A 26,072-nucleotide genomic window follows, 5' to 3' on the forward strand; every position below is an offset into this window, starting at 1 on the left:
AAACCTATTTAAAACATAAAAACAAGTTCTGTAAACATAGTTACATCGGTAAAAAATAACTATGCTAGTTTTTCCAAGTATTTAACAATCAATGGTTTACTAAACTGCACACATTTAAAAAAAGTTGTTGCTTTATTGCCAGCTAAAAAATTATATTTTTTTTTTGCTTTTCCTCTAAATAGGATAATCCGATAAATTTGAAACAATTTCCGGGAAAAAAAAGAACCTCTAAATGTAATGTTTATACCCTCAAATTGCAAATTGCAGAAATGCGAATTACTGACCAACTATCACCGCTACACATTGTTTATTCAATTATAGACAATGCATACAATGGTTATACATGGCCCATAAGAAGAGACCTCCTCGAGGGGCTTGCTACAATATTCCTGCTTTCCACGCCAAATGCAACTTGCAATTTGTAGTACCTAGAACTATAGCAGCACAGACCCACCCTTCCCTGACTCGATTTGCCATGGCAAAATCTTCAACATGCTTCAATACGAAGCAACTGCATCCTGCTAATATTTCTTAGTACAGTCGAAACTCGTTGTAATGAACACTGATACAGCACCATTATCAGTATAGCGAACCAAATACAAACATTGGTTGACCATGATTCATTTCAGTGACATTTATTCTTTCTATAATAAAACCTGAAAACGCGAGAGCTGCCGCAATATCAGCTGTAACAAACAAATATTTGGTTCACACGGGGTCCAGTACTTGAAAGGTAGCATTAAAAACCAAAATAACTATTGAAAGACCATTCACAACCACATTTTTTTTAAAAATGTGTTTGTGACATTAAAGGGGTCATGACATGGTCACACAACAATTGGCGGTTTTCAGAGAAAAATAGAAGTAGAGGGCCTCCTGTGCCTACACGTATAAGAAAAATGGACTGTAAAAAAAAAATTGCAGTGAAAAATAAGCCCTAGTAGTTGCTAGCTATAAACCCGGCCCACTGCTAGCGACTTCATTTTGTCATGGCGTATGTGACGTCATGCGCTGCGTGGAGCGGAGCCGTCGTCTCCTACCAAAAGCATTAGCTGCTGCAAATCATTCAATTTCACTGCCAAGCTGAAGAAAGCTGAAACAGCTCAATTTCACGCACAGCAGACCCCGGAACAAAATCGTGCGATGGAATGCAGACGCTCGCACACCAAGCAGCCTGTTATGTCACGGCTCGCGAGTGTGCCAGTGTTGCCCGACTCTCGGGCCACTCTTGTGTTTATAAAAATATTCAATTATAAATTAAATGCTCGACCGAATGTGCCAAAACTTCGCCAGCTTGTTTGTGAAAGCACTAGCATTAATCCACATAACAGAGATTATGATCGAAAATTGGGTGTCATGGCCCCTTTAAAGATTTGATTAAAAATTGGGCTAAAAATGTTCTGGAAATTTTGTCCTCCAGCGTAAAAAAAAGCACAGTTGGCTCGTTGTGCCACCACAATGAGACAGGTAAGAATTATCTCATTTGTAGGGGGTTTGAAGCCTAGAATAATGCATTTTTGTATCAAGAGCTTTAGCACCAGCCAGAGTGCTGATTTGTTAGAGCCGATTTTTATCTCTACTGTTACAATGAATATTGAATATACCAAACTAATTTATGGTCCTGATGCTAGTTCAATATAATGATTTTGGACTGTACATCGACATGGTATGATTTTAGGCAATTAATCCAACAGATATGGCAAACCGGAAACATTTGAAACCCTGAAAAACAGGCATAACCATAATAAATGAGCTGCACAAACAAACGAGCAAGAAGTTTAAAAAAGAAACTGAACGAAACATTCTTCCGTTAATGTTCAAGCTCACGCTATCCAAGTAAAATCAAGGTTAGGTAAGCGAAACAAACTTACTGTGAGTATCCTGTTAAAAATATCTTTATTTCTCATTTCACGCCTCGCGACAGATGTCAGAAATAGAACAGAAAGAAAGCAAAGTATATAACTTGCTTGCGATACGTTGACACAGGTAAAAATTAGAGCGTGCTAGAAGATGACTCTGACACGGCACAAGAGACCTAACGCAAATTCTTGCTAGTGTATCCAATAAAGCGACAGCTGCAAGCCAAGAAAGGACATAAGATACTGTAAGCATCAAGCTCACAGTGTGTCTAATACAAAGCTAAAGTCCTTTACACAGCGGAAACTGCACGCTATGCCCTAAAGTCCTGAAACAAGTGTATAAATCACTTTGGCAAGCAGGACTTCGTCAAAAATGAAGAAAGAGGTACTCTAGGTTGAAGCACAACTTGGTGCATGGAACTTGGCCAATCACTTGTAGAGACTAGATCAATCAGGCTGCTGTATCAAGTTAAAATTAAGGATACATGCTATGTGAAAAGTTAACTGCTCAGTACTGAGTCACATTGGTGTGGTGAACAGTGTCAAACATATCACGAGACAGAACCGTATAAAACATTTTTTTTTTTAATTCAGGGCAGTGAAGCGAAGGGGCCATGCGGTGAAAAATTATGGTGAAAAATGCACAATAAAAGTATGCCAGTCAAGACAAATGATGAAAGCAAAAAAAAAAAAAAAGCACTGAAACAAGAAACTGCCGCATCCCTAATCAATGCTGCATGAATGATTGTCAGTATACGCAACAGTGATGAACCACAAATTCCATTATGCATAGCCTAGTACTAGAATACAAAGCCTTGTGGAAAGTGTACAAATGGAGTGCTCATTAAAACAAATAAGGCCAAAGTTCAAACAATCTGGCGACCTTTGGTTTGCTAAGTATAATGTTTGTTTCCTTAGAGAGTCATGCACTCCTTGTCTTACTGCTTCACTAGTTTGCCTCACAAAATATAAAACATAGGTGTACCAACAAAATTGTGCACAAAGAAGCAAATAACTAAGAAATCTCCCGTGAGCCTGTACAACGTAAGCGTTGAGACGATTATAAGTTCAACAATTATTAAATGCACTTTCAACAGCTCTTTAAAATACTTTCTTTTTTTTGTAATTTATTGCCAGTGCCCTATTTCTAAATGACTCCAAGTGCACAGCTGTAAACTGCAAACTAAAATCAATGACTTCATTCTCACATGTAAAAAAAAACAAGATGAAACGTACACATAAAGCTCTCATACTTTTCCACAACAAGCGCTACACCGAAAGCCAACAGTACATCACAGGCGTTCAACGGCAAAACAAACAGCACTGTAATTACTCGACCGTAACATGCACCTGCCAAACCCAATATTTCTTTTCAATGAAGAGGTTACGAAGAAGAAATGTTATTTCGTTTTGTTTTATCAACATCAACAGAGCCAATATGCAACAACCCACGAGTGCCAATTTTTCAAAGTTTGTCAAAGTACATTGAAGTTGCTTTCCTGAATACAGTCTAAATACATAAAAGCAGCAAAGTGGATGAGAGAGGCAAAAGGTAGCACTTGCGCTAGTTTGTCTCGTTTTAGAAAGTGACCCTGGGGGGGGGGGCACACCTTAGAGTTGAGCAGACACAAAAAAGTACACAGCTCTTCCTTACGTGTACGTCCCTTTCCTGAACACAAAAGAACATAGGCACCCTTGAAATGCGAACAAAAAGCGGCGGCGGCGTTTGGACGGCCACGTTGCTTATAGCTTGGACAACAGTAGCGGCAGCTGCGGTGCCGACGGCAGTCACCAATCACGACCATCATATCACCACTGAGTCGTCGGCAAGGCCTACCTGCCAGCCCGTAGGAAGTGGGTCGTGGCGAACGGTGAGGACCACCTGGTAAGATGGGTCCAGCAAGGCCAACACTGCGTCCTGGTGTGTGCACTCAGTCACGTCCACGCCGTTAACCTGCATTGACAGGCACTCTCATGACAACGTGCAAATGGCAAGCGAAGGATCCTGCTTCATGTGCCTCCCACCCACACTCAAGTGAAACGTGCTTGGCAAAAATACACGGGAACACAGACAAAACATAAATAAAGGCACAGTACATGTGTTTGTTGTGCGCACCAATTTTGGCACATATGGCATGCGCTACTTTGAAACCGCAGCTATTCGAACGAAACCATGTAAGTATAGACCGCTTATAACGTAAGTCGCCGGAGTCGCGAATATCCGCACTATAAGCGGTACCGCACTATAACCAAAACAACCTTCTTCAAAGGCTGCACTTGCGCAAAACGTGTTGAGCATGTAGCCTCGCGTGTCCGATAATCGACATATGCGATTTGGGGCGCTAACCACCACTTAAATCTCCGAATGCATGTTCAAAAATTAACCGCCAAAGACCCGCATTGCCAACGAAATGAACACGGGGGAAAAAAGCAAACAAAACAAAGTGCCATCGCGGAAATTCGCCGACTACGTTTCAGGCCACCTCGAGGTATGCGCAGTACACAGAAACCATGTCGAATCGCGACCGAAATTTCACGTGCTGAGCGCGGTACCGATCGTTCGATTTCACGGGCGCGCACGCGATGTCCAAGACATTGCAATCGAATCCGGAACCACCATTCGAGAGTTGCATGTGCCAACCACGCCCTCGTTTTCATTAACGATATGATTCCCTTCCCTTCAAGTGCAGCCATCGCAAAAAGTTTCGTTGATTCCGCACCAAACCGCAACTTTTATCGCCCGCGACCGCTACCGAAAAGCAACCAACGCTGATTAGGCCTAGCCTGCGGTTCAGCATGTTGTCGCGGGAAGTTTGTCCAAGACAACATGAAGGTCGGACGTCGAAAAGATCGCACTCAAGCACTAACTCAAGAACAGCGCGCGTGATACGAAGTTTGTGTTCGCGGCCCGGAGACCAACGGCGACAAAAGCCCGCCAAGCTCGTTTAAGTCCGCGCACTGGCAGAAAAGGCGAAAGCCCGCGTCATGAAGCCGCAAAACTTTTCAATTTGCGGACGAGGTAGCAAACGCGATATCTGTAGCAAGTGTGATAACGACGACGCTTCTCCCGACAGGAAACTTACTTTAAAGCGCACTTGATGAGGACGCGATCGTACGTTCCACGCTGAACGCGCTGCCGGCAAGCGGCCGCGGAGCCTTGCCGTCGCCGGTGCAAAGGCTACTCCGTCGCCTAGGCAACCACCATCCTTCCCCACTCGGCGAGCCCGCACAGCGCTGCCGCGGTCTTTTTCCTCCTTCCGCCCCTCGTTCGTTCACTGTGCGTGCCCTCGCCCTTCGTAACGACCTCGTCGCTCCCTCCCCAGCGGCGTACCACCTTTGAGAACCGCACTCGCTGCCGCGTTTGTTAGAAATATTTTCCCGCAACCGCATTATAAACGGTATTTCATCTTGGAGGACTGCACAATAAGCGGTATGCGTATACATGCGGTTCTATGGGAGGGTAAACGGGAGTCGAAAAAGAGCGCATTATAACCGGTCCCGCACTATATGCGGTTACGTTATAAGTGGTCTGCACTTAGGGAAGATAAAACACAAAAAGGGTAAACACAGCTGCTGGAACAGTATGTATACGTGACACCACAAGTGCACGCAGGTTTCTCCATTAGTGGGGGCCAAGCTTCACCACAGTGCCCCACCTCCTCCACCTAGTCGTTTGAGTCCGAAAGAAAACGAGCTCCGCAATGGATGCAAAAATGAAAATGAAGCGATGAAGTGTTGCTCCCAAACGCCTGCCACTGGTCCCTGGCCTTCCGGGGTAGACGTGAGAAGTACACAGATCTTTAAATTCAACACCAGCGGCTTTGGTCGCTGTTATCGTCAAAAAACTTGCGAGCCATATCCCTGTGCATTAAAAAATGACGTGAAAGGTCCGATTGAGCAAATGTATGATGCAGAATTGCCGGCCCCCTTTAGATGACTGGGGGGGCGGCTGCCCTCCCCTATGATGCATAAGATAACACACAGGTCTGCTAACATTACAGCAACAGTCTCACTCATTGATTCAACTATAGAAAAGTGGAACGTATTCACCGAGGAAAAATATGCCAGCCTGCTGCATACTCTGGGTAAAATTACTAGGCCAATTCTATGCTTCTGCCATGCAACTCTTCACCCTACATGATGCCTGTGCATGGTCTTTTTTTTTCCTGAAGCAGCTTCAAGCACTGGCATGGCTCTGTGATACAACACCTGACTGCCACGCAGAATGCCTGGGTTCGATTGCAGCTCGTACCTCGATTTTAAGAGCGGAGCTCTTTAAGCTTTTCATTGCACCAGGTAGTGCGAACAGTAATTCTCTACATCATGAACCGGTACGCGTTCCCTTCATCCTTTTCAACTTCTGCGTCACTCCCACAAAACGTGCGCCGATTTGCCCTCTTCATCTTCTGCTTCGCTCCCAGAACATATGCGCTAATTGCTCCGACATGGCCTGTAATAACCCTGATGGGTGTGAGGAGAGAATGAGTACAGAGAGACAGAAAGATATCAAGAAAGAGAAAATCATGGTGGAAAAACATTTCTGATGAGGTGGCAGGATTCGAGCCCACATTCCCACGATCCGAAGGTGAGCATCCTAGCCAGTCGGCTATGCAAGCACGCTAGCATAGCATAGCATAGACTTGTATAGTATAACAAGGTGGCGGGAAAGGGAAGTGAGGGTGAGGAGGAGAGAAAGGTGGAGGGGACAGAGTAAAGCATAGCATAGAGAGAAAGAGAGAAAGGAAGGGAAAATAAAAGACAGATAGAGAAAGCAAGATAGAGATAGATATAAAGAGAAAGAAAACGGAAGCGATAAACAGAGAGAGAGAAAGAAAGGCAGAAGAAGGAAGATAGAAAGAGCGAGAAAGACAAAGAAATAGATAAACAAAAAAAATAGAAATAAACAGACACAAAAAAGACATAGAATAAACAGAGAGGTGAAAGAAAAGAAAGAAAGAGAGGAAGATAGAAATAGAAAAGTAAGGAGAAACAAAGAAGGCTGCCCAGCTCGGCACTCCCTTCAGGCTTGGCACCACTAGTGCGAAGCATCACGTAATAACTAGTCACATGCCAACAATCACGTAACTCTAGTCATGTGACTAAAATCACGTAACATCCAGTCATGTGACTAAAATCATGTAACATGACGTAACTAGCCATGTGATTAGAATTATGTGACATGTAACTACTCGCATGACTACAAGACACGTAACATCACGTAATGTCCAGTCACGTGACTAAAAATCACGCAACATTTTGTCACGTGACTAAAATCACACAAAATCCCCTGCCATAAACCACTAACAGCTAGCCACGTGACTAAAATCACGTAACAGGTAGTCACGTGACATGTCTAGCCAAGTCTACGCACACTTAGTACTACTAGCAAAAAATTAACCTCTCAGCGAAAGCTTGGCAATACTGGCAAAACTTAGCTAGGTCGAACACAAGCTCCACTGATGGTTCCAGCCTTGCGCCACTAGTGCAAGCTAAGCATTTTTTAATTCTTACTATGAAATAAATAAAAATAAATAAATTCTTTGCATCCATCGGGATTTTTCCCTCACGGACAACGCTGCCGACGCTGACCACACCAAATTAACTGCGACATGGGCTTCTTAATGCTATTGTGTTAACATTTCCCTTAACGAACCTCACAATGGAGGCACTCTGCTCACCTTGAGCAGGCGGTCACCGACTCGTAGCCTCGCACACTTGGACGCTGCTCCGTCTGGCACAATCTACAGTAAAAGCAAAGAGGCCAGCAAAACAATACATTGTGTTAACACTCGTTCTACCAACAAGTAGTGCAGCTTAAAAAGAAAAAAAAAACTGCATCTCTTAGCTCAATTGATAGGTTTCACACAACAAAGTCTTAGCACGTGCAAGTGCAACAAGTGAGTTCACCTTAGACACGAAGATACCAGGCTCATCGGCACCAAACGGATGGCAAGGGTGATCCGTCCCACCAATAATACTCAAGCCCAAGGGGCCGCCAGCTTTTACGAGGGTGACGTCCTGAGGAAGAGAAGCAAATTCCAATTTAGTACAGTAACTACTGAGTGCAAGTTCCATTCCATGCCGCACTGCGAGGTTCACACAAAGCACAGAAACACGAATAAAACAAAGCAGTGTTCCGTTCAGAATGAATTACTATGTGGAAACTTTTATTCTCATAACTCAATGTCGTACTGCGCATAGTATTCTATCAGAATTTCGTGATAAAAAGTGGTAAAGCAAGCGAGAACAAATTATTCTGAACACACGTACGGTCATCAGTGATTGTGATACGATACTCGGAGCTAACAGCGGTTGGTGCTTTCCGTGTCACTGGTGAGTACAGTAGAATCTCAGTGATGCAAACCCGGCTGATTACAAATTTCGGTCAGATACGAAATTCGTGAAATTCCCCGGCCGAATTCCATTGTGTCCAATAGGCAGATATTTCTATGTTTTGAATACTTTTCCGGGTCGCAACGGGTGATTCGAACTTTGCTACCGAAACCATCCAGTGACGGCCGACAGCTGCGTGCTCCAGAACATTTGGAAGTACGCGTGCAGCGAGAGCACACACAGTCAGAACTGCGGTCAACGTTTGCCACAACCGCTGTGGATGGAATCGCAGTTGCTATTGACATGATCGTGTATGGTGACGATGCAACTCCAAAAATACGTGCACATCCAACGTTCACCGAGGCAAAGTGATGTTGCTTGTCGCAACCGCGGTGGAAAAAACTGCGGAAGACGCGATCATAGATAGCAACGATGTAGTTCTGAAGGCACGTGAGCGGCCTGCGCACACAGAATGGAAACGGAACTACTGTTTGCTGCAACCACAATGCATGAGCCGTGGTTGCTGTTGACATGATCACGTATGGCGACGATGAAATCGACGGAACTCCGAAGGTGCACACGCATCCAATGCTCACCGAGTCAAAGCGATGCTGCTTTTTGCAACCGCAGCGGACAAAGCCATGGCAGATGCGATCATAGAAAGCAATGGTGTAGTTTTCAAGGCACGTGTGCAGCTAGTGCACACAGACTGAAAACGGGAACTACATTTTGCCACAACCACTGCGCACGAAACCGCGGTCGCTATTGACACATCATCAATAGAGACTATGCAGCTCCGAAGATACGCGGCTAATGCAGCAGTAGATTACAGTAGAATCTCGTTAATTCGGCCCCCGCTAATTTGGAAATTCGGATAATTCGTCATTCCCACACCCTCCCTTCAAAAATGTTCATAGCCCTATGGCAACAAACATTCGCTAATTCGATGCAAAATTGCATGCGCACTGGTTAATTCAGACTGGAGGCAAGCCAAAGACGGCGAAACTGAAACTGCGTCTCAGAGGCAATAATATTTATCGCATTGCATTTTCTTTGCCACACATGTGCAAACTTATGGTCTCCGAGATGGGCTCCAGCAGCAACGATGCGCTGTCGATGCCAATCACGGAGGCCAAGGAAAACCGCATCTTTTTTTCTCGAAAACTTATGAAAGGGGACGCAAGGTGGCGTTTTGGAGCACGCATTTCTTTTAATTTGTAATTGAAGGCTAGGATGCAACATTTTTTTGCAACCACCCGATGCAAAGGGAAAGTCACAGTTTCATCATCATCATCATTGGCGGAGAACGGATAACAAAGAAACAAGGCCTCCGACGGATAGCGTGCGGACTTGCAGACTTTGGTCGTGTTTTTCCCCCTCTTCGGTGTGTTGTTCGGCGTATCGGAAGTGTCGGTGTGCGAGGTGGTGGTCGGGCCATAGTGGTGGTGTGATATATCACCCTGCCGCGATGTCGGAACCGGCGAAACGCGCGAAGGACTTGGCAATTAAAGTGAAGATACTAAAGGCACTCAAAGACAGCACTTCCAGAAAAGAGGTGATGCATCAGTTCGACGTAAAAAGAAGCACGCTATCGACGTACGTGAAAAACTAGGCTCAAATGATGGAAGCGTTTGAGGGCGAGAAATTTCACGCCAGACGAAAGCGATTGCGCACCGCAGCCCACCCACAACTGGAGGAAGCGCTGTTGCAGTGGATCGTTACTGCACGCGAGCCGAAGCTGCCGTTGAGTGGACCACTTATATGCGCGCAAGCAGAGAGGTACACTTTACGAATGAACATAGATTCCTTCAAGTCATCGGTGAGACGGACGAGGCGCCCTCGGTGAGATGGATGAGGCGTCCGACGAAGACCCGTGCGATGAACTGCGCTCGGTGCGTCGTACCGCAAAAGAAGCCGCAGACGCTCTCGTCGTTCTAGAGGAGTTTTGTTACGATGTCCCAGGCAATACTTTTGCGCTAGAGGGTTTGTCACATGCCCGCAATCTAGTCCTTGCCGCCCAGCTGTCCACAAAAAAACAAACAAGCATCACGGACTACTTCTCAAAATAAAGGTATGCGATAAAGGAACTGAAAATGTGCGTTTTTGTTATGCATTCGTTAATTCGACATTCGAATAATTTGGACATTTTTTTCACTCCCTTGAGATATGAATTAACGAGGTTTTACTGTATAGGCAATGAAGTCATAAAAAGGCACAAAGCGTTTTGGTGTTCCTGTCGTTCTTAGCTTATGACTGTGGTGGAGCGGACATTGGCACTCAGTTTTCAGTTGGCCTCACCCGAAGCACTGATGCGCGCATTGATTCGTATTGGTTCGTTTGACGGAAATAAATGTCTTGTGTGTATATCATGGTTTGAAAATTGATTTTGCAAGTTTTTTGATTATACGAAATTTCGGGTGATACGAATATTTTCACTCCCTCTTGAGATACGATCGCAGACATCCTACTGTATTCACCGGAGGGCTAAATCCAGTTAAAATGCATCACAAGTGCTCTCAGTTTCATCATACACCATAATGTGTCAGGTCGGTGTCCCCTGAGCACACCGGACGTGCATAAAAGAGCCGGAAACAACTTTTCCGTTTTGATCAATGGCTTACATAAATTGCACAGGATTACATATTTCAATTTCAGCATGGAAGGGCACCCTACAAGTTGTTGGTTTAATATCTCAAGAGAAAGCAAAAAAGAATGCGCAACAACTGACTGCACAAACAAATAAGCAGTGTAACATACATTTACATAAATCAGGGCTACAATAACACAATGACTCCACCCCCACTATTTTTCTCTTCACACTTTATCACTGGCACAGCAGTGCATCATTGGCTACATTATCATGACAAACAGCTGGTTGTGAGTGGCACATGACAAGAAATAAATTGAAACAGGTGATAGGGATCCCTAAATCATCGCCTGACCTGCTGTCAAGTGCCTCACCTCTTCTGAGCCAGGCGTGAGTGACAGGACATTGTTGGTGACCCGCGTTGTTGTCGTCTCGGTTAAAGTCGTTCGTGTGATCACCTCAGTGGTGCGTCCCAGGGTCTTTGGTGCTGGGGGGAACTCAGCGGCCAGAGGCGCATAGGGATCTGGCTGCTGAATCGTGACCGTCACCAGGGGACCTTTCAACCGCTGGGACGACGGTGAAGATGATGGGTTCGAAGTGGCCGTCTGCACGCCTCCCGCAGACGGTGGAAAGCCGTTGCCAATGGCCTGCAAAGAGCCAACGCAAAGGATGGTGCTGGAGATACATGACAATGCGCTGTCCTGTTAACTATGGAACGCGTCAAAAACTTTTTTTTTTTTTTTCATAAGTAGCAAGCTGCTGAAATTCCAGGGTTCTGTTAGGATAATTCTTCTGTGGAAATTGATAAAACAAACCCGTATTTACTCATGGGCAGTTTGTTGCACAAAATGCTCATTTACCAAAACATACCCCGCCCACATTTTTTTCTGGACCCCATTAAATGCTTCGCTTTATTTACTGCTACGTGCGTGTGTGTGGGTGCATGCATGCGTGTATGACACACACACATTCCATCCATTACACAAGGGTTTCTCAGGACGATGGGAAGCAGTCACTGGATCTACTGTAAAGTACCGCGGAAGTGCCCAGTTTTGCACAAGCGCCCCCCAGTATTAAAATTTCCAAAACTTCAGAAGTCTCAACGTCATATGTTAAGCACCCAACCCTCCATAATGCCAGAATCAGCCGAAATATTCACCCCATTGCAGCCGTTACAGAAATCCGCTAGCCGCATGACGCTCCTACACCATCGCCAGGAAGATCGAAGTCGTCGAGTGGCACCGCACTTCAAGAAAGAATGTGAGCTGCACCTCTCGATTCCACTTTGATTCCATAACCACCGTAGCGCCGCCTCGAAGCTTTTCGTTGGCTGCCGTCTTGGTTTTTGCTGCTTCGACCGGACAAGCACCCATATCTAGACTAATGCAATTTCCAGCGAAAGTCAGCTGGGCACTTCCGTGGCACTTTAGGGTATGCAAAATAACAACACCGGAATGGTTATTAGGGAGAACTTACGTTTGTACCATGTGGCACGACACGAGCAGGTCGAAACGATGACAATGAGGTGCCAAGACCACCATGGTCTCCACTGTTGGCATAGATTGGCTCTGAAGGATGGGCTGCAGGTAAGGGGGGATCTCGCTGCGCACTGGGGAACGAGTATGGCTGGTGAGGAAGCACAGGGTGTGGTGCACACCCCGTCAAGGTGGCGGTGTCGTTCCTCAGCCCTGGCAGCTTGGTGTAGATGGAGTACGTCGTCTGCATAAAAAGTGGAACAAAAAGGCTCGATGTTGACTCTCCGCTTACCGCAACAGAACCCTTCCCGTGTATGAACTTGCTGCTGGAATGTCGGGTTACAGTCTCATACAGAGCCTTTAGGTGTGCTAGACCAACCAAAAACTGATTGCTGAGGTTAGCAAAAAAGGGTTTTATAAAGCTATTACACAAGACACGGGAACTCTGTAATGAAAACACTCTAAGTAATAAGATACAGTATCTTGATAATTCAAACAAATATGAAATTTTTGGTTGGACCACTATGTCTTCAATGTATTTTAAGGCTGCTTAATTCAAACTGCTCCAATGCATAAGTTTGGTCAATTGATACTTTTTGCTTGTTCACGCATCAAAATACCTTTTGTTTGTTCACGCCTCCTCCTTTCTGGCTACATGCCTGATAGGAGCGTACAAGCTTTGCGCCTTTACTGCGGAAAAACAACAGTGCAGCCTGCCAGAAAAAGCATGATATCTGGGAGTGTATCATTTGAGTACCGCTAGACACGTAGCACAAGTTACAACTGCCAAAATCATCGCAGGGTTTTCTTGTAAGGTTCACAGCTAATGCTTATTCTACCGGCAGAAACTGAAACACGTAGGACAAAGAAGGGACAGACAAGGGTGCAGCTGCGACTGCACCCTTGTCGTGGCCTGTTCTCATTGTCTCCACATTTTGCAGTTATGCTGGTCATGCCCTATTTTTACCTTTGTGCCTGCAGGCTGCTTGTCGCCGGCAGCTGCCTCATCACCAGTGCCTCCCACACTGCCAATGGGACCCGGCCTCTTGTATCCACCCAGATACGATGGCCGGTTAGCCATGTACGACGAGGAGGAGTAGAGACTCCCACCGTAGGGCCTGCTGGTTGTCGTTGCAGAAGTCGTCAGGGTCGTAGGCAGTGGGCAGTGGTGGCTGCTGCTGGGGCCTGGCATTGGGGTCCCTCAGCACCAGTTCCTCTCTTTGTACGACCAGTCGCACAAAGCGTTCGAGTCCCGTAAGCATGGCCACGGCCTGATCGTGTCGCACTCCGTCCATGTCGATGCCATTGATGGACAGAACGCGGTCGCCGACACGCAGCTTGCCATCGCGCGCTGCGGCTCCGCCCTCTGCTATCCGTGATATGAAGATGCCCTACAGACGAGTGGGAGTTGAGTGTAAGCAAGAGCTGTTACGCCACATGAAATGTGCAATAGTGACTATGTGCAAGTATATTCCAACATATTTTAAACCGAAGTATATTCCAACATATTTTAAACCATATTTTAAACTGAATAATGAGCTATTGGGTCATTGAATTATGCTTTCAAATACTGCTATTATCTTTAGAAATATAATTTTAATGCATGGCATAGATCACCTAATATGTACAGGGTCGACCACATCTGAGGTGAACACCTCACTAGTATTTCAAGCTGCTAAAACTTGAACGCTTGTTCTACTTAGCGAGGGTTATCTCTGTTACATGACGTCTAATCATGCTGTCGATAAACACAATAACAATTTTCCGAAGTATCTGTTTAAACAGCAGCTTCTATGACATCTCGAATACTAATGAGGTGTTCACCATAGATGTGGACAACATGTACAGTGATAACAAATCGAAGTGAGAACGAGCACCAACTACGGGGTCCATAAGGTCTCCTGGTCAATGATGACAAGTTTCCATTTTGCTCTATTGTTGTTGGGTATGTTATCTAGTAAAGAAAATAAATTTTCATAATGCCAGCAGTTCTCTCTTCACAATTCAAAGTATTGAAAGCTGGGCAAATTGGTATATATGTCTGTGCACCAAAAAATGCAGAACGAAAGACAAGGAAGCGAACGGGAAGCACTGCACTGACACCTTTGGTTTATTAAAAAAAGCCCACTAACAACTGCGGTTCTTTTTGATAAACCACAGTTGTTAGTGCAGTGCTTTTCCTATCTGCTTCTATGCCTCATATCTGCCTCCCTTCCTTATGCTGCTTCCTTGATTGTGATTCAAATTAGAGATCTGTTGATGTTCAAGCAGGTGTCACACTAAGGAAAGTTTTTACTATCACGTGCCGAAAGCTAGGAATACAGTCAAACTCGCTTATAACGAACCCAAAAGTGCTGCGAAAAGTGGTCGTTACATCAGTAGTTCGTCTTATATGGGCTCGTCCTTAAAAACGTACACTTCCACCAGGTACTTTTTTCTTCCTGCGCATTTTTAGTAAAAAGTGCTAACAACCCCTCCGGTGACAAGTTAAGCCTTTTCACATAGTGAATCTACGCCCGCTGCTTGCTCACAAGTGAATTAAACCGCCTTTGCAACGAACCGACACCATCTCACTGAAGCGCGGTACTGTCACGTGTAGCCGATCATCCATGGCTAGTTGAGTGCAGCGCGTCGCCTACTAGGCTCACGCGGTCACTGCCGGGCCACTTGCTGCATATACCGCATGCGTGCGTTTGTGCATTTTTCATGCCTGCTTCGCTCTAAACCGTGCACAGATGCGGCGAGTAGCCTGTTCGTTAAACACAGCAAAGACAAGCATTTTTCAAGCAATGCACGCTCTACGTCTCCGTGATGCTCTGGCGGTCCTGCATGACAAGCAGCGGCGCGCTGGGTTTTTGCTTAATAAAACAAGCAGTATACGACCGCTGCCAGTGCATCGACATTTCTCGCGCTGCTCAACACCAGCGACGTACTTTTGTTTCTACAAAGCGACTTGCACGACGCCGTGGCAGTACAGTGTAGCGGCGATGAACTTGCGGATGGCAGCATGGCGTTTGTATCGCTGTCCTTAGTTTACGCCACATGCACAGCTGAGCAGATAGCTACAGATGACTGTGATATGGTTGTCAGTGACAAGTCTTAATGGCATGTTCATCGCCGGCTGCCACCTCACCTTCATTCTTTCCCGATGCTTATCCATGAAAGTATCGGCGAGATCGCGCGGATGTCATAATCATTGACCGACTGGTCTCTGCCATTACCGAAAAGACGGAAGACCTTTTGCAGCACATTGTGGCATTGACGAGTTGAGGGCCGCAGTGAACTTTTATATGACAGAAAAGTTATCGCGATTATTGCTTTTTGTGTTTATGACTTTTTGCGTTCCAATGCATCGTTTGGTTCATCGTATTCATCGTAGGCAGTCGTAGCTGCAGGGAACGGCGTCAAAAAAGGTTGCCGTGCGTAAGCTGACCGCAAGGCTTCATGCTGTTTCTATTTATTTTTTTATTATTTTTTTCCCCCTTGCTGCCATTATGCCACAGAAGAAACACCTGGACAGTGAGCAACCTCGCTTGCAGCGTCCAAAATCTGCACGTGGTACTCACCGATCTGGGATATCTTAGTCGCGAGCAAACTGGAGCGGGGCACACACAAGCACGCGCTCCTATCATGCTTCAGAAGGCCTGTCTTACCTTCTTTTTCGCTTCGCATGCGCCATATTTTTACCTCGACCGTGTCCGAAATGTACATGGTAAAGGAAGCTTTGAAAAATGTTCACTCTATGTGGACGCAGTTTCAATGGGTAGTATAGGAAAATCTTAAGTGCACCAAATATGATCGTTATAACCGATAGATTGTTATATCTTGGATCGTTATAACTGGGTTCAACTGTACAGCAGCAGACTCTTGGAACCTGAATGGACCAGGAAAATATGTTCCATTTAGCAGGAGTGCCATTTACTGAAAGATGAACTGGCATGCAGAATTCAAGTATGAAACCAATCATATTAGAAACAGTTGTTCCATTTAATTTAAGAGATTTCCGCTGACTGATAGTCTACTGCACATGTTCATTGTTAAGCAAGCTGCATGACTAAAATGCAGATGAAAGGCAACAAAGCAGATCGGTAAGCAGTGCACACAAGAACAGTTCTAGCATCATGTACCACAAAGACCAAAACCAAACTGACTCCTCATAGGAGAAGGCCATTGAACTAGGGGTGTGCGAATATTCGAAATTTCGAATATTTTTCGAATAGTGTTTGCTATTCGATTCGATTCGCACTGAAATTTTACTATTCGAACTATTCGAACTTCCCAAAGACAAATGCACTCAACGTCCGGTTGAAAGTGACCCCTTCAGATTTTCAATATGCTTCACCTCATTACACTCTCGTATTGCGGCAAAGCTGCCTTTCAAGCTCCGTTACGGTCGAACTTAGCCAAGAAAGTCCGGTTGAAAGTGGTCCTAGATTTTCAATATGCTTCATCTCATCACACCCCCGTATTGCGGCAAAGCTGCCTTTCAAGCTCAGTTACGGCCGAACTTGGGCAAGAGACAGTCAACGTCTGATTGAAAGTGGTCCCTAGATTTTCAATATGCTTCACCTCCTCACACCCAGTATTGCGGCAAAGCTGCCTTTCAAGGTCCGTTACGGTTGAACTTAGCCAAGAGACAACGTCCGTTTAAAAGTGGTCCCTAGATTTTCAATATGCTTCACCTCATCACACCCCCGTATTGCGGCAAAGCTGCCTTTCAAGCTCCGCTACAGTCGCAAATGTATTAACTCAAGAAAATGCTGGTTCCAACATGGAGATGAAAGATGTGGCAGAGTTGGGGGCTCAATTAATGCTGTTTTGGACCTGAAATTTGGGCAGGAAGTCCGAAAAATCGGACGCCGAAGCTTTTTAGCATCCAAAATTTCAGATGTTCTTATATATCGACGTCTATGAGGCAGATTTGGAACTCCGGACTTGAACGGAGCACACCCTTGTCCGCCACATCAGTTGGCCTTCCACAGCAGTTGAAAGAGGAGGAGAGGCTGAGGAAATGGCATCTCTGCCTATCACGTGTAAAGTGTTGTCGGCAACACTTTGGTTGCACCAAATCATGTACATAAATACAATTCGGCCTCTACATTGCCTCACTCTTAATACGAAAGACAACTATGAAATATGACCCCACCAGCGCTTCATCAACCTAGCGAAAAGAAACACTTTCATGTTGCTATCTCACAAGAACATACTTAGGGATTCTCTGCAACTTTTTTTGCAATTTCACTTCGAATTATTCGAAAAATGTTTGAGAAATATTCGAAAATTATTCGAAATTATTCGAAATTATTCGATTCGCACTCAATCTTTATTATTCGAATTCGCTTCGCACCCAAAATTTTGCTATTCGCACAGCTCTACATTGAACCCTTTGACAGACTCAAAGGAGAGACTCACTTGGCTTCCGTCTTTGTATGGTGTACCTCCTTTTCCTCCAGCTATGCTGAAACCCAGGCCATTGTGGTCCCTAATCAACGTGGTATAGATGATCTGCAACAAGAGCACAGAATGCACGTTTCCTGCTTGTCCTATACAGTGTGTCAAAGCACAGCACGCATGCGGCAAACATTCAAAGAACAAAAGAAACGGTGCCTCTTCGGAAGGTTCATGTCGAACAGCTTCTTTCTTTTTTTTAATCATCTGCTGTCCAAAAAGTCAGTGCTGGCGCAAGTGTGCCAGTGATAAAGTGCAGGGTTTGTTTCATCATGTGCCACAAATGGTGACAATGCAGGCAGTGTCTCCGCTACATGGCGGCACTTGGGCATGTGACATTTACTCTTGTACTGGAAGTTAGACTTTCTTAAAAGAAAGGGCATGGGGGCTACTCTCTGAAAATTTCGACTGCTTTCACAACCCACAGCCATTTCCTACTTTGCAGAAACTATGTTCATGTACCCTGCCTGTATGTTTGCATCGTCCAAACCTTCAACAGTCTTTCATTACCCTTCCCATTTCTTTTTTTTTCCCAACTTCTCTACCTTCTCTACACCCCAGAATGAGATCTTTCAACTGGTTTACACCACAAGACATTCATAACAAGACGCCTGCAATTGTGTTTACGCTACTTGGGCATCACCCCTACCTCTCGTTTGGTCTCAAAGTCTGGCTCAGGCGTGCGTGGCTCGGGTGTTGTAGGGAGCGAGCGCATGTCGCCATCTCCCGTCGGCAAGGGAGCCAGCAGGTTCTGAGGTCCTCCACTTGCCGCAGGCTGTCGCACCCTCTGCTGTGGCACGGATACGGGCGACGTCCTCGGTAAAGAAAGAGGCTCTTCCTCCAAAGGACGAAGAGGCTCCGAGTGCATCTGCTGCAGCGGCACCTTGGACGGCACTGCCGTCGCTGTCACTGGCTCCCTCTGGTGGCGGGTGCATGTAAAAAGTGGGAACCACGGGGCACAAATCAGACTGAGCTCGTACATACATGCACTTGCCTAAAACCTAAGAATAAGTACAAGCTCTACCCCCTGCCATCACTGTCCCACCTAGAGAGAAATTGCATAGACCTTCCATCCGATCAAGTTTGCTCATTTCCATGATGTCAAGCACTTTTCGTGCATTTTAGATGGCTGGTTCACTCATACAGATGCATGTTCATGTTGCTGGTTATAAGTAAAAAACTTGAATGTCCTCGCAAATTTTGCCAGTGATTCTAACGTCACTGCTTAGCCAAAGGTCATATTTTATGCAGGAACGGAACGACGAACCTTTACTTTTCAATATGCGTGGTATACAGCTCAGACCACTTATAACGTAACCGCTTACAGTGCAGTACCGGCTATAATGTGGTGTTTTCCGACTCCCGTTTACCCTTCCATAGAACTGCATGTATACGCATACCACTTATTGTGCAGTCCCCGGAGAAGAAAGACCGGTTATAATGCGGCTGCCGGAATGTTCTCAGAGATGTGAGGGAGCGAGCGTGCTTCTCAGCGGAGATGCGCCGGCGGGGGAAACAGCGGCGACGGCGTTACAAAGGAGGAGGGGACGCGGAACGAACGAACATGGAGCGGAGGGAGAAAGAAAAAAACGGATGGCTGTGGGGGGCAGCAGCCCGGCGCAGGTGCGTGGTGTGAGGAGGGGGAGCGGTTGCGTGGCCGACGGAGAAGCCTTTGCCCCCTTTACTTCGGCAGCTTGACATGCGTGCTCCGCGACGTACGGGCATCCGCGTCCGCATCAAGAGCGCGTTACCGCTGTTTGTCTCCGCCGGGAAAATAGTTGCTTCGTCGTACAGCGCAGATATCGCACGTGCAACCTCGATTCTCCCGCAAGTAACAATGCTTTGAGACGCGATTGAGCTTTCGCCTTTGCCACCAACAGGCGGACTTACAAGCTTGAAAGACTTTTTCAGGATAGTTGCCGCTAAAGTCCCTAGATTTGTCCTTTTTACTTAAGTACCGACAACTGCCTCCTTTCCTGGCCCTCTCTCACGCGCAGCTGGCGTCCGACGCCATTTTCTTCCTAACTTTGAAGATTTACAAAGCCATGTGCGTCTAAGTACATTAGCCACGCATCTTTCAGCGGACAATATGCTAACGCGGCGGCCTTTCTCCTCCCGTCAACCCCCTGTCATTAGTGAATGGGGGATCGCGTTTCACCAGGTGCTGGAAAAGCGTTAGGAAGAACATGGCTACCGAAAATGAGCGTTAGCCAATGAGATTCGTCGACGGCGCTTCAATGGTTGTCGGTACTTAAGAAAGAACAGGGAAAAATCTAGGGACTTTAGTTGCCGCGGCTGGTCTCCTGATCGCGAACTGAAACTTCGTTTCACGCGTGATGCCCTCCGTTTAGCTCGCGAGTGGGATCTCTTCTACGCCCGATCTCCGTGTTGTTTAGGGCAAGCTTCTCGCGACGGCATGACAAGTTGCAACGCGCACGCTAGGCCTAACAAGCGCTAGCTGCCATGTCCGCGCCCGTGGACTACAGAAGTTGTGGTTTGGTGCCGAGTCAATGAAACATTTTGCAGTTGTTGCATTTAGAAGGGGTGACTTACATCTTTAACGAAAACGCGGGCGTGCGTGTGAAACACTCGAGTGGTGGTTTGTGGTCGCCACCGTTTTCGACATCGCACACGCGCAGTGTGTTAACGCGGCGACTTCCAGTGATGGCACATATTTTCCACGTTCGTTATGTCGGCACCGCAGGTCCGCGGACGCTAACCATTCAACATTCTCAAATGTAAGCAGATGCAAACTTACGTCCCAGTCGCATGCCACAATGGTCGGAATCGCATGCCTGCCTGTTGGTCATGTTTTGCACACGTGCAACCTTTCAAAAATGTTGTTTTGGTTATAGTGCGGATATTCGCGACTCCGGCGACTTACGTTATAAGCGGTCTATGCTGTATTTGCATTAGCACAGAAAAAGTACTTACGGTTCGAAAGGAAAACCAGCTTGCAAGACTCTCTTTTCAGTGATTGATAAGCACACTGCGGTTTTGCGGGCAGAGCTTGTACTTATTCTTAGGCTGTAACTAACTATAGTTTTCTAAACATTCATTCCATTTACAGTGAAATCTCGGTATAACGAACTTCAGGGGACCGCGGAAAAATGTTCGTTATTCTGAAAGGTCGTTATAGTGAAAGCCCAAAAATTTACCATAACAATAGAATTTCAGTAACGCAAACGTCCTACATTTGCAACGGTACGTCCTTGAACTCGTTTCTCACAACAATGCACACGTGAACGTCAGACAAGGCACGTTTATTTGAAATAGTCCGTGATCGTTTTTTTGACGGGTGCAGCACAAACTCTGCGTCACGAACGATTCTAGACCGTCCGCATTTTTATCCGCCGCTTCGGTCGCTGTTCCGCTTTTTTCTATGAATATGCGGAGTTTCCTCAAGTAGTCCAACGCATCTGTGGCCGACACGGACTCGTCGCGATCTTCGGGTGCTACCGTGACATCGTCGTCCATGTCATCGCTGCAATCCTTTAAGGCCCAACTGCATGCACGCGAGTTTCGAGCGACGGCCGACAGGATTTGCTGTCGCGGAGGGCCGTCCATCGCCGTCGCTTGTCGCAGGGGTGCAATCGCGAAACGATGCTATTTCCGATTCCACACGGCTGGCTGATCGCGCTGATAACGCGGACGGACCGTCGTTCTCACCACTGGCCAAGCGTGAAAAGCACGAAAGGCATTGGAATCTGAAATAGAATCGTTCCGCGATAGCATCCCAGGTTTCTGGAAAGCCAGAAAACATCGCTTGTCGCCCGGAAGTGAGCGATATCCAACAACATGGCAGCATCTCTGACCCTTGCTTCGGTTGCAATTTGCTCGTGATGCATCCAATCGGCGCGTACTTCAAGGAATGCAAGTTATAGACTACCTTATTTACAGCCCCATCTCACGCGGAGAGCGAGGAAGCGGCCGTATTTTGTCGTTATTTATGATCGACGGTTCGTTTTGATGTTTCGGTGGTAGCTTGCTGCATTGGTGGTAGCTTGCTGCAATGTCAACATCGTCGTCGTGTGAGGTAGCCCTTCTCCCTGCGAAGCAACGATGTGAGGCGCTGCGGCTTTTCTTAAACGTTCTATGACAGCAAGAGGAAACGTTGTCGAGATGCGCCTCGTGGACTAACCCCGACATAACGCTGTTTACAAAAAAGTGCGACGTAGCGTAGGCAGCGTACAGCAGATACTACTGCCGCGGTTAAACATAAGATTGCGAAAAAAGGAAGTCCCGAAACGCTTTTATGGCATCTTTATCTCAAACAAGACAATAATAAATTTGGCATGTCATTCGTCTACTCTGTAATTCTTTTTCGTAATTTGCCTGCGTGCGCGCAATAGTTTTCAATCGAGCAGCGCGACGGAGCCCGTTTGCCGCAGTCGCCTTCGCTCGAAAGTCGCGTGCTATGCATGCGGTTGGGCCTTTACAAAACCTGATGCGTTGTCGCCTCCGCAACGAAGGGGAAAAAAAAAAGTTCCCCGCCCGCGTCTTTCTCCTCCCGTGCCATCTCAGGTTTTAGCGGGAGGGCGTCCGCTCTTCGCGCTGCGTCGTCTGCTACCTTACAGCTCCGACTGCCATGACCGATACACTGAAATCTAAGAATCCTCGCATTTCGGGATATAAGTTCGTAGTACTGAGGTGTTGTTAAGATTACACGGGAATTAAATAACGATCGTTATTCTGAAATGTTCGTTATTCTGAAGTTCGTAGTAGTGAAATATTTTTACATTGAAACTATAAGCAGTCGGCACGGGATTTCTTAAAAGTTCGTTAATTTGAAATGTTCGTTACAGTCGAACCTCGTTAATACGTACCCGCTTTAAGCGTACTAACGGTTAAAACGTAGTTGCGACGAATCCCCGACCGAGTCTCATAGAGCCTAATGCATTCGCTGACCGCATAAGCCGTAGTGCTTCACCCTACGCCTACCGGTTAGTGCGTACCCTACGTACCGCGATAACGTTTTGTCCCATAAAATTTTACTGCGCTGCTAAACTTCCCGACGCCACAATGTGCCGCCAAAGGTTTTCAGTCTTTTCGAGAAGTGCGTAGATCGGTCTATCACTGATTCCGACTTCCGCGCGATTGCGGCGATGCCTTTGCGGGCAAGCGGGAAAGAACGAAGGTGAAGCGGCGGCCACCGACGAACGCGCCAGCATGACTTATCGCCGACAACCTTATCACAATAAGTATCTTCAGATATCTGCTCGGGTACGCGTGCGGCGCAGCACTACTTTAAGCCTACTGCACGCATTTAATAGGCGACAACCTGGACGCGCTGGGCCGCCGATCGCTGCCGCCTCGTTGTGCGGGGCCGTGTTCAAGCGCGCGCCGCTTTGTAGAAACGAAAGCAGCTCGCCGTTGCGGAGTTGAGCGTTGCTGGTCGTGGGCCACGAGAAACCTCTTTGCATAGACGCTATCACGCTAAACGCACGCGTACGGTACAGCAAGCGTAGCGCTGTTGTAACCACACTGCACGCTTTTATTGGGCGACCACGCTTCCGTTCGCTGCCAGGACCGCTAGAGCGTCGCGGAGTGCGCATCGCTTGCAGGAAGTTCGTCATCGCCGCGTTAACCGAACAAGCTCATCTGTGCTCATCGCCGCATCTGTGCACGGTCTGGAGCGAAGTGGGTACGAAGAACACTCCCACGACAAATGCGCGCGTGCAGTACAGCAAGCGGCCCGGCGGCCCGGCGGTAACGCCGTGAGCCGAGAAGGCGACGCGCTGCACGCAACTAGCCAGGAGACGATCGGCTCCACGCAGCCGTACCGCGTTTCGCTGGAACTGTGTCAGTTTTCATTTAGTAGCAGATCGCGGTACAGACGCACACACATACACCGCGGAAAGCCGACACTGTCCGTTCTGTCGCTATGTTGGTTGGTCACTGCGTATACCGGACCCTGTAATAGTTACGAAATGCTCCTTGGCGTCGCCACCGCGCGCTATCGGCACTATCGGACGGTCCGTGCGAGAGTACCAGAATCTTTTCTCCAGTTTGGGAAAAAGAAAGAAAAGCTTTGCAGTGGGTACTTTAGGCAATATTTGCTGTGGCACTGTATTTATTTCTTTGCTGGCGGCGATGGCGTACGCGAGGAGATGCAAATTTTTACTTGGTGGTTAATGCGTGCTACCGTTTAGTGCGTAGTTATGCGGCGTTCCCGGCAGGTACGCATTAACGAGGTTCCACTGTAATGTGGTGTTCGTTGTAACGAGATTTGACTGTACAACTCATTTCCAGCAAGCACAATTTGGTATATGAATTTTTATGAAGACCACAGAACCAGACTTAACATATATGTAGTACAGTCGAACCCGGGTATATCGAACTCGCCAAAGAACGCTTATTAGTTCGATATATGGCATAATTCGATATAGGCCCGCTATAGGATTTGATGACACAAAGGCACATACCAATAAGAAAAGTACTTTATTAATATGGTGGCTTACTTGCGTGCCCTACTTTGGAACAAAATAGTCCTGGATTTTCTTCTGTGTCAACGACTTCGCTGCCTGCAACAGCATGCACGCCTCCACGTTGTCCGAGTCGGAGCAGCTGAGGCAGCAACCTTCCACATTCACGCAATAGCGCCGGACCAACGCAAGTGCACTAATCACTTCGGAGGATGTAGGCAATGGGCCATCGTCAATTTCCTTATTGCTGTCGCTTTGGCTCGTGGTCGGCACGACGTCTGCAACGTAGTCCTCATCTTGTAGCTGACCCATGACGGCGACATCATCGTCCGCACTGACGAACTCGTCGAATGTCGATCCGTCGATAGCTCCCGGGAACTCTGCCGGCTCGCTCCAAACTTTGGCGGAAACACCTGCGGTGTCTTCAGTGCTGTCATCGGAATTTGGGGTGTCATCACCAGGCATGCGGAAGCCGGCATGCCTAAAGCAGTTCTGGATCGTCTCCTTCGTGACATCTGTCCACGATCTACTCAACACAGCAAGAGCTCGACCCGCTTTATGATTTCGAGTTTCGCGGCGAACGGCAAATTCTGCCTCTTTGCACAAGCCATGACGACAGCGCGCCAATAAAGTTCACAGAGCACCAACAGGCAACACCACCAGCACGGACCACGCTGAATGAGGACTCGAGGAAAACAGGCAGCAGCAGGCACGCAAGCATAAAGAAAGAAAAAATGGCGCTCACTTCTACCGCCTCCACGCCTCGGAGAAAGCACGACGGCCTCTGATTGGCTGTAAGCGCTGCGAGCGGGCCAGGATCATTTCTTGCAGGGGGGTGCTCGCCCGTGCACAACCGGGTCTAAACCACTTTTTCTAGGGTGGCGCCGGCAGTTTTGCCCGCCACCGCGAGGGAAAGCCAACTTGCTGGGGCACTTTTGAGGCACATGGAGTTTGATATATCGGTTGTCGTTGCTATTTTCGTTCGATGTAACAGTAACTTTTGCTATATATTCTCAATGTAAATTTACCGTGTTTAGAAATTGTTCGATATACGGGATAATTTGATATAAACGGGTTCGATATAGTCGGGCTCGACTGTAGTACAGTTTGAAGATAACTTCTTCCTGAGCCTCTTAATATCGTTTTCTGTAATCAATTATAATGGCAATAATTTCTAATCGAATTCAATTTGTCTCAGGAGGTCTTCCTTAGCTTGGCACTCTACACAGCCCAGTTGCATAACCAAGCTAATAAGTGTGAAAAAACAAAATTATTGCCGGACATTATCCGTATTCTTTAGTAGTATGTTTACCTAAATTTCCTAGAAACATTAAACCTAGTTGAAATTATTATGAGGCAGCCACCAATGTTTCAAAAAGACCAAACACGCAACATCATCTTCATTCCACCTTTAGCCATTGATTGTCTATGGCATTCTTGTTATTTTTATTCTAGCAGTTAGACATATGCACCAGAGAAAACATCTCTTACCGCCAAAGATGATGTGGGCCGCTGAACTTCTCGTGCTATAAGCAGGGATATCTTGTTGCCTGCCGCCTTCAGTGCATTCACGGCCTCGTAATGGTCAATGTCCACCACAGATGCATTGTTCACCTACGTGTACAAAAGAATGACTTAGGATGACAAAAACCCTCAAGTGACAGGAGTCCTAAAATGACAAGAGTCCTACAGTGACAGGTGTCCTAAAATGACAGGAGTCTTAAAATGACAGGGGTACTGAAATGAAAAGCAATGTGCCACAAAAAATGATCAGCAACTACCGTGCACGCACATTACTAACACACCTGTTCATCCGTGACTTACACGTCCACGTTACCGTATATTGCCGATTACAAGTCGACGATTTTTTTCATAAAATGACCTTCCAAAGTTCGGGGGTCGACCTATACGCGGAATCGTAAAGTCGACTTATCTGTGGGGTCCG

General features: G+C 46.7%; 1 protein-coding gene across 1 annotated transcript in view; it reads right to left on the reverse strand.

The window, feature by feature from the left end:
• LOC119383306 (protein scribble homolog) overlaps positions 1-26,072 on the reverse strand; it is a 152,346-nt gene that overhangs the window by 41,764 nt on the left and 84,510 nt on the right. Inside the window, 10 exon segments of the mRNA XM_049412476.1 lie at positions 3,697-3,813; positions 7,538-7,600; positions 7,767-7,877; positions 11,154-11,426; positions 12,256-12,498; positions 13,222-13,426; positions 13,461-13,645; positions 17,667-17,759; positions 18,352-18,621; positions 25,619-25,741. Of these exon segments, the coding sequence (XP_049268433.1) occupies positions 3,697-3,813; positions 7,538-7,600; positions 7,767-7,877; positions 11,154-11,426; positions 12,256-12,498; positions 13,222-13,426; positions 13,461-13,645; positions 17,667-17,759; positions 18,352-18,621; positions 25,619-25,741 (1,683 nt within the window).

Source organism: Rhipicephalus sanguineus, chromosome 2 (genome assembly GCF_013339695.2).
Source record: "Rhipicephalus sanguineus isolate Rsan-2018 chromosome 2, BIME_Rsan_1.4, whole genome shotgun sequence".
In the NCBI taxonomy this organism is placed as follows: domain Eukaryota; kingdom Metazoa; phylum Arthropoda; class Arachnida; order Ixodida; family Ixodidae; genus Rhipicephalus; species Rhipicephalus sanguineus.